General features: G+C 43.1%; 1 protein-coding gene across 1 annotated transcript in view; it reads left to right on the forward strand.

The window, feature by feature from the left end:
* The window catches only part of LOC149225193 (Zn-dependent exopeptidases superfamily protein), a 608,410-nt gene that overhangs the window by 204,331 nt on the left and 387,662 nt on the right, over positions 1-16,417 (forward strand). Inside the window, 1 exon segment of the mRNA XM_089379887.1 lies at positions 3,740-3,859. Coding sequence (XP_089236013.1) covers positions 3,740-3,859 — 120 coding nt within the window.

The raw sequence follows: 16,417 nt of genomic DNA on the forward strand, positions 1-16,417 counted from the left end.
TCATGAGGTGAAAATTCAACAATTTTACCTTCACCTGAATGAGTTATCTGATAGACAGATAGAAGGTTGCAGGATAAGGTTGGAACACATAATACATCATTAAACTGACCATTGTCTAGATGAACAGTTCCAGTCCCTACAACATTAAGAGATCTATCATCACCAACATATATATTTTTGGTGTTACAATCATTTAGAGAAGAAAACATGGCTTGGTTTTTGGCCATGTGACAAGAGGCTCCAGAATCAATGAGCCACTCATGAGAATGAGAAGAAGAAGAAGATACATTTAATGCATAACCAGACTGAGATGATTGACAATGACATGCAGAAAGTGCCATTCCGGAAGTTGAAGTTGAAGTAGGCTCCACATGGATGTTATGTTTCTTCATTGCGGCTTCCAAGGCTTCCATCTTCTTAAAGCATTTAGATTCTAAGTGGCCATCTCGATTACAAAAGTTACAATGTCTATCAGTCTTCTTCCATTTGTTTTTATTGGTCTTATCATTTTGCTGAAATGATTTTTCATTTTGAGGCTGAGATGGTTTAGGACCATTCTTTTGAGGATATGACTTCTTAGGATTCTTTGAATTTGGTTGCTGCTGGGCGGCTAACGCTTTCGTGGAAGAGTTTCCAAGATTAAGAAGACCAAGGTGTAAGAGTTTTTCTTGTTCTCTTATTAAGGAATCACAAAAGGAGTCAAAGGAAGGGGCCTTGTAGTCTTTTCCTTGACAAATGAAAGCTTCCCTTGTAGAATGGAAAGTGGAAACAAATACAGAGTAGGCTGGTCCCAACTTAGTAAGGATGGAATAAATAAGGTTACCATCTTCTTTCTTAACTTTAACACCTTCCAAGAGATATCTAAGGGTCTTGAATTTGGACAAGAAATCTTCAATGCAAGAAAAATTATTAGGATCCAAAGTAAGCAACTCATTTTCAAGTTGATGGGCTCTAATTTCATTTTTAATCCCAAAAACTTTAGCGAGTTTTTCTAATGCTTCATGAGGAGTCTCAAGGTCTGCAATGTGGAATCTAAGATCAGGAGAAATAGACATCCCTATCAAACCACGTGCTTGATCTTGTCTATTTTCCCATTTTGCAACCTTGTCTTCATCTTTTGGTTTCTTCTCTTGGTCTGTGGCTATTCTGAAGAGACCTTTACTTCTAAGTAAATCTTCCATGTAGGCTACCCATTGGAAGTAGTTAGTGCTGTCAAGAATGACTTGGCATGGACTTTCCATTTTAAAAAAAACTGAAGCTGAAGATGCTGAAAGTAAGTGTTCCAATGGATAGATCTCGAAAAAATAGGCGGTTTTAAAAAAAAACGGCTCTGAAAAAGGCTTCCGGATGAAGAAGTTATGGCTTTTTGAAAAAAAATTGTTGAAGTTGCCGGCAAAGTGCGCGAATGTGCGGGAATGAAAAAATCCGCCCCCACAAAATGGAGACTTGAACCCAAGACCTCTACTCTCTTAAAATAGCTTTGAACCAATTGATCTATACAAAAAATTTGAGAGAGAGAGAGAGAGAGAGAGAGAGAGGGGGGGGGGCCTTGGTTTGCGTGCTTGCCTTGAGAAAGCTCTTTTTCCCTACAAAACACAAAACACAAAACCCAACACGAATATGCAAAGAAAAACGAACCTTGCGGCTCGAAGTTAGCTTTAGCCAAAAAACTAGAAATTTTTTAAAAAAAATCTCAAAGTTAGCTTTAGCCGAAAAACTAAATATTTTTCTCAATGTTTCTGATTTTCCGAGATCACACTAAGGTGCAGGGAAAAGAGCATACGCATGAGAAAAATCCTTCCTTTCTGTTTCTGATTTGCCCAGATCGCACAGAGTCGCAGGGCAAAGAGCATACGCAGAAATGAAAGGTATAGATCCGGTTAAAAAAAAAGGGCTAAATAAACCGAAACCGAAATAAGCAGAGAGAAAATAACAGTAAACTGCAAAAAAACACTGTATACCTCCCGATCTGAAAAATGACGCAGCTAGGGCTACCGGAAACCTTTTCGCGTGAAACGAAAGGGGTTCCTCACTGGAACAGATGCTCCGAACGCAACAGAGCAGTCCTCTCGGCCCGAAAGCAGTCAGAAACAGCAGATCTAGGAAACGACAGCCGCATGCAGTTCTACCGGCTTCAGATTTGGATCACCAACGGACGCGGCCCTCAAATAGCTCTGATACCATGTAGGAATTTACAGGGTAAGTTCCTCAGAAAGAACACCAAAAGGACACCGCTCACAACCAGATCTCAAATCAATACACCAGTATTTTTGACGTGGTTAAAACCCTCAAAGTGCAAGGAGGGAAACAGTCCACGGCCTGTCCCAACGTGGGTACTACAGGCAATTTATTAATCAAAGAATGAAAATTTACATAAGCTTCTCTCATGCACGGATTACTCGAACAATGACCCTCCATGCGCTTTAAATAGAACTCATGGACCAATCGGGTGTCAAGCCACGGATCAAGTGTCGGTAATACCGAGGTGAGAGTGAACCGTCGGATCACTACATATCGTGACCGTCGGATTGTAAGTTACAAAATGTACAACGGTAAAGAAACACACTTTACCTAACTCTAACCTAACTCTATACTAGACCAAGTTGAACTTAACTATATCCTATGTGTCGGAATATCCTAACAGGGGATCCATAAGAGCATGTACTGGAATCTTACTATAGTTTGTATTTCCCTATAGCTTCACTAAGTTCTCACTCACAACCACCAAATCTTTGTCCTTGTTTGGGACTACAAACGCTAGTCCCTCGGTAGGGTAGTGCCCTCCAGGCATAGAGGCTTGTCCATTGGCACCATGCTATCCATAGTCTATGAATTTGAAATCCAGCTGATCCCTAGCTTGCCCCCAACAGCTGTGACATTGCCTTCTAAAGAAGGATTAGAAGAATCCTTCTCTGTACACAAGTACTTGGCATTCAAGGAATGCATCACTGCAATAACATCACCCTCACTCTCAAGCATTAAGAGGGATGTAGTCTGAAGGAAAATGTTCTTTTCAATGGCTTCTATGCTGGTACACATTATCAAACCCAAGGCCCCAGGAACGTTCACGGTCACCAAGGAAGCTGCTTACAAACTCCTCATCTCCCTTTGCATGGTCCACATCTTTAAACCCTTGTCTATCACCAACTTGATCCACCAAAAATTTCACCCCTATTGTATTATACGGAGGCCATACACCTACAAAATGAACATTTTGTTTGGCCCCTTTACGGAACACATCCTTTACTTGTACAGATCATGTACACATGATGCCATTGTGGGTCTCCTTTCACTCCCCATCGCTTTCCTCTTCCATAACTCCATGTAAGGAGGAAACATTAACATCATTTACAAATAAACTTAAGAATTACAACCTTCTAGTTTCTTGATATACAACCAAAGACTGCAATATCCTTGAAGGATATAATACCTCTAGCATAGCCTTCTCCACGGAAATGTGTTCCATTTGGTCTTAAATATGAATTATCACCAATTGTGTAATCATGAAGCATATTAATTTGTTTTCCTGAAAAGCGACTGGAAGAATGCAGAAAATCAAAGAATTTTTTTGATTTTCAGAATATTAGTTGAAACTTGAGTTAATTTTTGACGAGGAACATGACTAATAAGTTATGTTTGACGAGGGACATGACTAATAAGTTATGTTTGCATTTGGTAATTCTCATTTAATTTAAGATAAATTGATGTATTAATATTATTTTTCTGTCCTTTTTTTCAGGATATTTTTCAGTCTGGAATGATAAAATCTGCCACTGACTTCCAAGTTTACAAGGAGGTTGCAGGGCTATCTGGTCTTGATTTTGCTTACATGGACTACACTGCAGTTTATCATACGGAAGTAAGTATGTTATTATGAATCCTCATCTTTATATGATCCTTTGCTCTTTGGAAAAGAAAATTGCTGAAAAAATGAGATTAGAGTTATAAAATCACTTGAGCTTGGTATATGAGGTAATCTGGAAACATGGGTGTTTTATATTTGCAATGTAAAAGGCCAAGGACTTTTTTTCCTGATTGAGTCTAGTAGTAGAGAATGGATGTTAGCTGTTCTCAATGCATGCTAATTCTGTAGGCTTTTCCCCTCTAGCATGATTGTTAGTATATATATATATATATATATTTGGAAATATAGTAGCCATGGTCGGTATTTTCATCATATAAAGAATTTGAAAATTTGAATTTTATTTTTTCCTCCAAAGTCTACAAGTCAGCCTCATATTATTTCAAGTCGGCTTGGGCCCCAATGAGGCACCCATTTAACCCCTTGGAAGTCTATATAAAGGAAAGGTTTCCTCCTCATTTGAGACATCGATTTTTGCCTTGAACATCTTTGATCCGGTGAATTTCAGAAGGAGAAATGGAGGGCCAAAAATCAGAAGGAAGGCATGGCACTTGGCTTGACATTTGATCTTGGTTCTTGGTTACTGGTTTGGCTATTATCTTGCTATGGTTATTTTTGATGTATTGATGAATCTGGAACTCTCTGTCTCTCATAAGGAAATAATTTATGGGTTTTCCCCGTGTGGGTTTTTCCCTGGCCTCAGGCCTAATTTCTGAGTCTCTTGTCTCATTGTCTCATGATTACTTTACTGCTCTTTCATGTTTATTGGTTGATATTTTCTTCTGTATAACTGCTTAATAATATTGTATGAATGTTATGTGGAATTAATACTAATTAAATCATTAGAATTTAGAAGTAGTTATTGTTTTGAAGAAAATTGTTTCTAGCTTGTGCCCTAGAAAACTCAACATGGTATCAAAGCCAGGTTTCAAGAGCAAGTTGAAGAGGAGGAGCAATTCCAAAGAGGAGGTTATGGTTACTTTTATGTTCTAGTCCGAACTGTGGTTAACTCTGTGCAATTAATCTAAGTTCTGTGCATGTACCGGAGCTACAAAAGATATTGAAGTCTGTGGTATGGTGGAACCATTTCTGCGTTAAGATCTATGTTATCCAAGCTTCTTGTGAAACTGAATTCTATGACATATAAGTCCGCGGTTGTGATTAAAATCCATCTCTGTAATGTCATGCGAGCCTGTCTGTTGTGCGAGATCCTGTGGTATGTGAGCTTTTGTGCCCTCTGTGGCACCCTTATGCGAGCTCTATGGCACCAATTGTCTTTGAAAACCTGTGGACCTATGTTATCTATCCTCTGTAGAAGTTTGGCAAATTCCCGTGAAATAATGCGAACATATTTTCTGTGAAAAACCATTCGGATTTCAGGCTCTAATAAGTGTGGATTTGAGGTAATAATAGATTTGGCATGATTACAATGTGTCAGCACATCTAGCTCTTGAACATGGCGCATTACAAAAGTCTTTTCGTAAACTCATTGGATCGATCACATGTAGCTTGTATTCATGGTAACCTAGTACACAAGGTTTGATCCGTGATCTGAATCAATCTGGCAAATGATTGCAAGCATTGTCCTCTGATGTGATCTTCTCCCTTGTGTAATGGCTATGCATTGAATTAACAAAGGTTGTATGCAGTGTGATTGGAGCCTGAGTGCAACTTTCTGAAACAATATAAAGAGCGATATGTAATGATTGAAATAGATGTTACATACAAAGCGTTATAGTGGTCTGAACTGTTTATAATATCAGAAAGTACAATTTGGTTGTTGTGTATTAATGACCATAGGCATACACCGGTACGTCAACAATCTGATTTAATGTATCATGGATAAGTTACAGTTGGAACTGATCATTGTGCGTAAGTTTTCATGCGATTAGAACTTTGACGGAATTCACCTGTGTAATGAGCATTGACAATTGATGGTGTATTGGCTTGTTGGTAAGAACAACTAAATACAGTGAAATTATTATGTATTGTTAGTGTATTGTTCTATGGTTGTGTCTGCTATGCATTTTAAGTCTAAATATACGCTGCTATAGAGTGATGAGATCGAGCTTAGCAATAGGCAATGAGAATGATAATGCGATTTTGGAGGTCGATGGTAGCCATAATAGAGTAAAGGATAATTGTATCAATTCCCTTCATAAGTATTGATCAGTATAATGATGTTATTTCCTGTGACAAAGATGCTATGATGATGTCTATGGTTGTGTGTGCTATATTGTCTTGTATATTGTTATCCATTGTATGTGTCTGAGAGGTTGCTACTGTGACTGTTAATTATTAATGAGTTCGAAATGATGGAGGATTCATGATGTACCGATATTACTATACATAAAGAAAGATGATATCATACTGAAAAAGGGACGACCTAACTCCAAATAAGCCAACGATTAAAGATCCAAGGATCCTAGACTGTGTCTTCCAAAAGAATGCTATTCTCCTCAGAAAGTTTTCAAGATTATGATATAATTAATGATTCATTCATGATCTCCCCCTAAGCTTTTGTTCTGATTAAAATATGATCAAGTTGCAAGTCTACAAATGAAAGGAATAGTGTCAGGACTTTGTTCCGAAATCTCAAGTATTGATCAAAAGGGTTTGCTAAATTTGGAGGTATCATTTGTCTCTCTGTGAGCCTTGAAGTCTAGTGTCTTTCTTAATGTAATTAAGTATTGGTATGAATATTGGAGTATGAGCCTTGAAGTGCACCAAGATCCAACAACAACAATCATAGCAACAAATTCAGATCTGATTATAGAAAAAGAAGAGAAGGTCTTGTTGTTCGTAAAGAAATCTACCATTCTTCCAAGTTTTCGAGGAACCCAAGGTATGATAATAATGCAGCTGAAACAAAATTACAATACTTTCTTGTTTCCGCTCTTTCTAGTTCCTCTTCTGCAAATTCTTGTGATAGTTGGTTGGTTGATAGTGGTTCTTCAAGACACTTCACTAGTTATAAAGAAGTTCTCTCAAAGTTGGTTGAGAGGGAGACGGATCTGAAAATTATACTTGGAGATAATTCTACATATCGTATAAAGGGATCTGGTTCTATTTCTTTTGATTTGTATCAAGGTAAAACTATATCTCTTCAAAAAATTTTGTATGTACTCGGTTTGAAAAAGAATTTTGTATCTATATTTTCCTTAGAAGACAAAGGAATGAAATTTGCTTTCATAAATGGAAAAGTTCTCACTTGGCCATTGAGATCTAGCATGAGAGATGCCTTCACTCTGGATCGAGATTTGAAGGTCTCTATAAAATTGATAGAAGACCAATCCATGTGCTGATTCATGATAGTAATCATTAATGTGAACTGCGGCACTGAAGATTCGCTCATCTACACTATAAATCTTTGCCTCATGTGAGAAAGATGGTTTCCGGAATGCCTGAGATTAGAGTGGATCATGATAGAGTTTGCCAAGAGTTTGCAAGTGGAAAACATGTAAAAGGACCTTTCCCTTCAAGAAAAAAAAAATAGTCAGGTAATTCACCTTATACATTCTGATTTATGTGGACCTATGCCTATAACTTCTCTTCTTGGCTACTTGTATTATATAATTTTTGTGGATGATTTTTCTCGCAAGACATGGATTTTATTTTTGAAAAAAAAGGGTTAGACATTTGGCATGTTCAAAGACTTCAAGGCTCTGGTAGAAAAACAAATATGAAAGTAGATCAAAATCTTCAAATTTGACAATGGAGAAGAGTTCACTTCAAATGATTTCAATGACTTCTGCAAAGAAGATGGAATCAAGAAAGAGACCACCGTACCATATAACCTAGAACAAAATGGTGTGGCTGAAATAAAGAACAAAACTATCATGGAAGCAGTCAAAGCTATGTTGCATGATCAAAAGCTACAAAAATTTCTATGGGGAGAATGTTGATTTGGGGTAGCATCGAATGTGCTCTAGCCACGAAAATTGGTGGAGAGGCTAAGGCACACGAGATCTCCAATACCTAGAAAAGGTTGGGCAGATTCTAAACAGTTTGGGAGATATTAAAATAATTAATATTTTTAATGGAGTCTCTAAGTCTAAACTTAGGGAAAATAAAATATTAATGTGAATTAATATAAACTGTGTTAGAATGGTCCAAAAGTCATGGATCAAGCGAGATCTAATCTTAGCGGTTGATTAGGGACTTAATCTCGGCCGTTGATTTATCAACGAGAAAAGTATAAGAGGAGGCTTGAGGATCACTTGTAGAACACACCAAGAGGTCAAGATTTCGACTTTCTGGGGCTGGGTCTGTTGAGAAAGTTGAGAGAGTGATCTAGAGTTGCAGCTGAGGGGCAGTGAATGCAAAAGCAGAGAGACAGAGATAGCGCCGAGAGGATCAGCGCAGCAGCCAGGAAAGTTGACGTAAAGGGCAAAAGCGGAACTGCCGAGAACAACTAGAATTGCCGGGAACTGTCAGAGCTACCAAGAAAGTTGACGCAGAGGGAAAAAGCCGAAACTGTCGGGAACAATCGGGCCGGGAATGTAATATCCTGTATCAGAGATTTTTCCCAAAACCCCAGTAAACTTCAACCAAATACGCACAAATAATATAATAACCGGGAAACTCAAATGATAAAAATAACAGTGGTGTAACATGTAATAATATAAGCATGAAATATAAGCAGATACTCGAGAAATGCAGAGAGAAATGCTAAGCCATTTTATTATACTGAGTAATGGAATGAGTACAGGAGGTGATCGGAAGGATGGCACCTCGACTTGCACTAGACAAGTGAAGAAATACACTCAGAATAACAAAGGAATGGCCTCTGCGTGGATGATGCCAGAGAACTGCCGTGCTGCTGCGGCTTTTGGAAATCAAATGAGGATTTGGGGCTGTTTTCCTCCTCAGAAAATGCTGAAACTCTGGAATCCACGCCTACTCAGAAAACCCAGAAAAACCCAGAAATCTTTTCTGAAATGGCCGACCCCTGAAAATCGCCCCCTTGGGGAATCTCGCAATCCCTTGAGGCCCTGCGCTGCCACTGAGTAGAATCCTCCAAAATACTGCCTGAAACTCTGCCAAACCACTCTAATATGCAAGAGCTGATCTGTTGCTCAATATCCCAGCTCAACTCCTCCACAAATCCTCAACCCAAAATTTCTCCCAGAAGAACTGCGTCCCTCTCTCTCAAGACTGTGCAGTGTTCCAATGCTCAGCTCCACCTCAATGCCAAAGATCAAAACTACTACAAAAAGACTGCTGAAAACACCTTACCCGAGTAGTTACTCGAAGTCCCCCGGGCTAAGGGTGAGATCTCCGAACGGAGACACTCAGTGCACTAAACAGTGCTGCAGATAGGCTAAAAAGCCAGCGTGCTCCAAGTCGAAATGACTAGCTCAAATGCTCATAATCGAATGACAAAATGAGCGGGCTCCTCTCTCCTTTATTGCATTGGCCTCTCCCAATCCCAAGGCTCACCTCCTCAAATGTAATCCCCTCTTGCCATGTTCCCTTTCCATCTGCGCAGTCCCTCCAAGTATCTGCGTGGGCCTTATCTCTGCGTGGTCCTTTGGCCCCCTTGGCTCTGCTTTAAGTCACAACTTTGTGCTGCTAGGAAGTGACTTTTTATTCTAAAAGTGAGTTATGTCCCCTTTTCCTCACCTTTTTATTTACAAATAACTATAGAAGGAAAAATTGAGCAAAGTTGAATATTCTAATTAGCCATGGCTAATTAGGAATACTACAGTCTCCCCCGGTAAAATGTTGCTTGTCCTCAAGCAACTGAAGTGACGGATGCTGCAAAATTTTCTCACTCTCCCAAGTGGCATCCTCATCTGGTAAATTCTTCCACCTCACCAAGAATTCTCGGACCGTCCTGCTCCGTAGCTGCCTCTCCCTGGTATCAATAATAGCCTCTGGCTGCAACACCAAATGCCCCTCATCATCCGTGGGTGGTAGCTTATCTGTCACTGTCACATGCTGTCCCAACGCCTTCTTTAGTCATGATACGTGGAAAACGTTATGAATCTTACTGCCTTGGGGCAGCTCCAACTCATACGCTACTTGTCCAATCCTACGTATCACCTTGTATGGCCCATAAAAGCAGGGTTTGAGCTTCTCAGCCCCCTTCTGCTTCAGTGACGACTGCCGGTATGGCTGTAATCATAGGTAGACCAAGTCTCCTACCTCAAACTGTCTCTCCACCTGACCCCTATCAGCATACAGCTTCTACTAGTTCTGCGCTGTAGCCATGTTATCCTTGAGAGCTCGGAGAATATCCTGACTCTCTTGGATCCAAATCTTGGCTCTCGGAGCCTTGCTAGCACCAAACATCACGTCAGCAAAAGATAAAGGATGATATCCATACAAAGCATAGAATGGTGACATACCGATGGACATGTGATGTGTAGTGTTGTAGCAGTACTCCCCCAGATGCAGCCACTTCAGCCATGCTCGCTGCTGCCCACTGACATAGTTACGCAAGTAGCCCTCCAGCCACTTGTTAACTATCTCTGTCTGCCCGTCCGTCTGTGGGTGATAACTGGTACTCGGTGTCAACTCCGTTCCCACCAACCGGAAAAGCTCCTGCCAAAATCCGCCCATGAAATGGTTGTCCCTGTCACTGGTGATGGTCTTGGGAAGACTATGTAACTTGAAAATCTCTCTGAAGAACAGCTCGGCCACATGCGCTGCTGTGTAGTGTGTGGATATGGCGAAAAAGTGTGAGTACTTTGTCAGCCGATCAACGACGACAAAGATGCAATCCTTGCCCTGTACCATGGGCAACCCTGAGATGAAGTCCATCGAAATACACTGCCATTTCCCCTCCGGAATGGGAAGAGGCTGCAATAGTCCTGCTAGATGGTTCATCTCCCCCTTGTTCCTTTGGCAAACATCGCACTCCCGGACATGTTGGAGTACGTCCTCCTTGAGGCCCTTCCATGAGAACCTCTCTCTAATGGCCCTGTGGGTTTTGGTAAACCCCTGATGACCTGCCAATGGTGAATCATGTGACGCCTGAAGTGTCTTCTTCTTGAGCTGAGACCCCTCAGTCAAGAAGACCCGGTCCCTGTAGTAGATGATCTCATCGACCACCCTGTACCTGTCATCTGCCACCTGCCCATCCAGAACCTCACATGCAAATCTGTCCTTGGAGTACTCTACTAAGTCTAGGCCTCCAGTCTGCGTCCAAGCTCATAAAAGACAACGTGGCTGGCCTACGTGAAAGGGCATTTTCTACCACGTTGTTCTTACCCTTGACATACTCAATGTCAAAGTCATATGCTTGGATCTTGCTGATCCATTTCTGCTGCCTGTCCTGTAGCCGCTTCTGCTCGAAAAAGAACTTGAGGCTGTTGTGATCAGTCCTCACCCTGAACCTGTTACCCACCAAATATTGCTGGTACTTAGCCAATGCATGCATGATGGCCAGCATCTCCTTGTCGTATATAGAATACAACCTCTCGTGCGGAAGGAGCTTCCGCCTCTCAAAGGCTATAGGGTGACTTCCCTGCATCAACACTGCGCCGATCCCCTCTCCCGACACATCACACTACAAAACAAATGGCTGCGTAAAATCTGGCAACGCAAGCACTGGGCAGCTGCTCATAACCTCCTTGAGCCTGTCAAAGGCTCGCTGCACTGTATCCAACCAACTGAATGCCCCCTTCCTCGTCAAATCTGTCAGGGGTGCAGCAAGCTGTGAGAAACCCTTGACGAACTTCCGGTAGTAAATACAAATGCCAATGAATCCTCGAATTTTCGTCACGTTTCTCGGCTCCGACCAATCTCTGATGGCCCTAATCTTCTCTGCGTGGACCCTCACTCCGTCCACTCCTATGATGTGTCCCAAGTATAACATCTCCGTCAACCGGAACTCACATTTGGAGAGCTTGGCATAGAACTGTTGCTCCTCCAAGATGCCCAATACTGTCTCAATGTGCTGGAGATGCTCCTCCCAAGTCCTGCTATAAATGAGGATATCATCAAAGAACACCAACACAAGCTTCCTTAAGTGACTGCGGAAGATGTGATTCATGAAAGACTGAAATGTAGCTGGGTTGTTGGTTAGCCCGAAGGGCATCACCAAAAACTCGAAGTGCCCATAGTGACACCTGAAGGCGATCTTGGGAATGTCCTGCTCCCTCACGCGAATCTGATGGCACCCAGATCTCAAATCAATCTTTGAGAAGAACCGTGCTCCTCTCAACTCGTCCATCAACTCATCGATCCTGGGTATGGGGTATCGGTTCTTCAGGGTCTTCTTGTTCAGGGCCCTGTAGTCAATGCACATCCTCAATGTGCCGTCCTTCTTCTTCACCAACACCACGAAAGAAGCAAAAGGACTCGTGCTCGGCCGAATGTGCCTAAGAGCCAGCAACTCCTGAATGGCCCGCTCAATCTCATCCCGATAGGCCTTGGGATTCCTATAAGGGTTAGTAATCACTGCCTGCATGCCCTGCTCAAGCTCAATGGTGTGCTCAAACCCCTGGTCCGGTGGCTGTCCCGGTGGAATCTCCCAAAACACTGTGGCATACTGGTCAAGGATGGCCTGTATCTTTGGATGCACCGTCTACCTTGTAGTCCCTGCCTCTGATGCACCCAGCTCTACTGCCCACTCTACGTCTCCCTTCTGGAAGACTGCCTCCATCCGATGAGCTGAAATAGTCTGAGGCGGGTATGTGTGTTGTCCTCGTATCTTCTCATGCCTCCCTATCTTCTCATCATCCCACTCCATCTCTAGGGCCTTCCAATCTGTAGTGACCTTCCCTAGAGTGATGAGCCATTGAACACCCAGTACTATGTTGGTGTCCAGAATTTTGACCACGAAGAAGTGGTCAGTCAGTGTGTAGGTGTCCATCGTCACTGATAACTCTGGAACATAACGAGCACACACCATGGTCTGATCTCCTGGGACCAAAACTGAAAATCCATCGAAGCTCTCTGTCAGTATACCTCTCCGCTCAACCATCTGTGCATTGATGAAGTTGTGGGTGGCCCCACTATCAACCAAACTGATACTCGCTGGCCACGTACTGTCCCCCATACGCGCAGTGTCAAATACTTGGGAACTCCTCGCAATGCTGCAAGGGCTCCTCCGGTAGGTTCAAAAACTACTCCACCTGCTGCTAGTGGTGGAGGCGACAAGGGACCCTGCATGGCATGACTATCTCCTACCTCCACATCATCCTCCTCATCCTCTTCCCCGCTGCTCTCGGAGAAGACCTCAATAAAATGTGCTTTGCTAGCAGCACATCTATGTCCTGGTGCCCACGACTCCTGACAGGTGAAGCACAACCGCTTCTTCTTCAACTCCCTCTTGGCATCATCATCAATCTGTACTCGTCCTGGATTCCCCTTCGGAGGCGGAATCCTCACATCCTTCCCCTTAGGCTGAAAAGCCTGTCGCTGGGGGTAAGGTGTCCGGGTCCTGGGTAAGACATCCTGTAAGTCCCAGGTCCTGCTAATAGCATCCTGAAGGGTGGTTGGTCTAGCAGATCTGACTAGACCCCAAAGTGGCTCTGCTAACCCCTCAACATACATGTAGATCCTCCGTGCCGTGGATAGATCTGGCACCATCACTGAAACCCTCAAAAAGTCCGCAATGTAGGTCTCTGGGCTCCCTGTCTGTTTGAGCCTCGTCAGCTCAACAAAGTGCTGTTTCGGATCCCTCCGGTCAAACCTCCATCAATCTCCTGGTGAACTCGGCATACGTTGTCACTGTGGAATGCCCGAGTGTAACCATCCCATGGAACCACCAATCCTAGGCCTCACCATCCAAATGTAATGTCGCCACCTTGATGGCCTTTGTCTCCGACATCTGGTTAAGCTGGAAATAGATGTCCAGCTTCTCCACCCAAGACCTTGCCGAACTGTTTGATGAGCCATCAAATGTAGGCAAGTGAAATCTACTAGCAGTGCGGTGGGTGTCTCCATCATGATAATGTCGGTATCCTCTGTGATGGTTGCGGGGTCTACTATCCCGTTGGAGCTGAACAAAGTCTCTGAATGAGAGAGCATCCCTGAACTCCTGCCCATAGGCCTGGTACTCCGCAAAATAATCGCCCATATGACCGGGCTCTGCCTCCTGCTGTGCTCCGGCCCCCGTATCTGCTCCTAGGAAAGTGGGCATGGTAGAGCGTATAGGGGCATGTGAGGCCACTTGCTGAGTAGTATCACGCTGAGTGGCACCCTGCTCTGGAAAATGGTGAGATGCACCCGATCCCTCTCCAACCTGGAAAACTCGTGGGCTCTCACGCTGTCTAGCCTCCACTGCCGTGAATCTCTGCCCCATCACCTCGATCTGCCTCGACAGATCCTGCATTGATTTGAGGAGCATGTCCGCAAATTTCTTCCCGTCATCATCTGCCATCGGATTCTCCTACTCTACGTCCACCACGGGCTCCTCTTGTCCTGCGTCCACCACAGGCTCCTCCTGTTCTGCGTCCACCACCGGAACACAGTCTCCCTCTCCGTAGGTGTTCTCCAACCTATGCCCAGCGTCTCTGTATCTCCTACCTCTGTAACAGATGTAGGGCTTTTCCCCCGGTGTCATAGATTGCTAGCTCCACAGGCTGAGCCAGATCTATGCTCTGATACCACTGTAATATCCCGTTTCAGAGATTTTCCCCAAAACCCCAGTAAACTCCAACCAAATACGCACAAATAATATAATAACCGGGAAACTCAAAATGATAAAAATAACAGTGGTGTAACATATAATAATATAAGCATGAAATATAAGCAGATACTCGAGAAATGCAGAGAGAAATGCTAAGCCATTTTATTATACTGAGTAATGGAATGAGTACAGGAGGTGATCAGAAGGATGGCACCTCGACTTGCACTAGGCAAGTGAAGAAATACACTCAGAATAACAAAGGAATGACCTCTGCATGGATGCTGCTGGAGAACTGCCGTGCTGCTGCTACTGCTGGAAATCAAATGAGGATTTGGGGCTGTTCCCCTCCTCAGAAAATGCTGAAACTCTGGAATCCACCCCTACTCAGAAAACCCAGAAAGCTTTTCTGAAATGGTCGACCCCCGAAAATCACCCCCTTGGGGAATCACACAATCCCTCGAGGCCCTGCGCTGCCACTGAGTAGAATCCTCCAAAATACTGCCTGAAACTCTGCCAAACCACTCCAATATGCAAGAGCTGATCCCTTGCTCAATATCCCAGCTCAACTCCTCCACAAATCCTCAACCCGGAACTGCTCCCAGAAGAATTGTGTCCCTCTCTCTCAAGACTGCGCAGTCTTCCAATGCTCAGCTCCACCTCAATGCCAAAGATCAAAACTACTGCAAAAAGACTGCTGAAAACACCTTACTCTTGTAGGCACTCGAAGTCCCCAGGGGCTAAGGGTGAGATCTCCGAACGGAGACACTTAGTGCACTAAATAGTGCTGCAGACAGGCTAAATAGCCAGTGTGCTCCAAGTCGAAATGACTAGCTCAAATGCTCATAATCGAATGACAAAATGAGGGGGCTCCTCTCTCCTTTATAGCATTGGCCTCTCCTAATCCCAAGGCTCACCTCCAACGTAATCCCCTCTTGCCACGTGTTCCCTTTCCATTTGCGCAGTCCCTCCAAGTATCTGCGTGGGCCCTATCTCTGCGTGGTCCTTGGCTCCCTTGGCTCCCCTTTCAGTCACAACATTGTGCTACTAGGAAGTGGCTTTTTATTCTAAAAGTGAGTTATGTCCCCTTTTCCTCACCTTTTTATTTACAAATAACTATAGAAGGCAAAATTGAGCATTAGGAATATTACAGGGAACTACCAGGAAATCTGACGTAGAGGGCAGAAGCCAGAACTGCCAGAACTACTGGGAAATCTGACGTAGAGGGTAGAAGAGGCTGACACAGTCCCTAGAGGCTGACGCTGGGGTTTTTCGTGGGGCAGATTGGAGCTGAGGAGTTGCTGGAGTGTTTATCCAGGGTTTCAGCCGAAGCATTTGTCTCCAAAGGAGAGGTACTACTGCCGAGATTTTTCTCTGTTGGGTGAGCCGGATTTGGCACCTAGATTGTATTCTGAAACTGCTTAATAAATCAAACCCTCAAATAGCTGCACCGATTTTCCTGCATTGGGTTTTTGGGGACATTAGTCCAAAAATAACGGTGTCATTTGTGTGCTTGTTTCTGTTTCCTTCAGTTGATGATTCGTAATGTGTTGAGCATGTATTTGTGTTTATTTTCAGTATTTACATGGTAAATAACTTGTTAATTAATTAGAACAAGTAGGAAGGAATAAATCAGAAAGTACATGGAGGGTTTCTAACTGTTAGACTTAGAAACTCCAACAAGAAGCTACTAACACTGCTGTTTGTGTCCAAAATAGATCTCCACACCGAGCCTTAAACAATAAGATTCTTGAAGAAGTCTTCACTGGTGAAAAGCTTGAGGTTGGGCACTTAGGGATCTTTGGTTGCCCTATCTACTTTCATGTGCCAAAGGAAAAATGGGCAAGTTGGAAGCTTTAGCTAAGAAAGGTACGTATGTTGGTTATTGTAAAAATTCTGAAGCTTACAAAATATACGTTCCTGGTCAAAGAACTATAGAGTTTAGCAGGGATGTAACATTTGATGAAAATGAA

Source organism: Pinus tabuliformis, chromosome J (genome assembly GCF_031772625.1).
Source record: "Pinus tabuliformis cultivar Carrire ecotype Pingquan chromosome J, CPIR1, whole genome shotgun sequence".
Taxonomy (NCBI): domain Eukaryota; kingdom Viridiplantae; phylum Streptophyta; class Pinopsida; order Pinales; family Pinaceae; genus Pinus; species Pinus tabuliformis.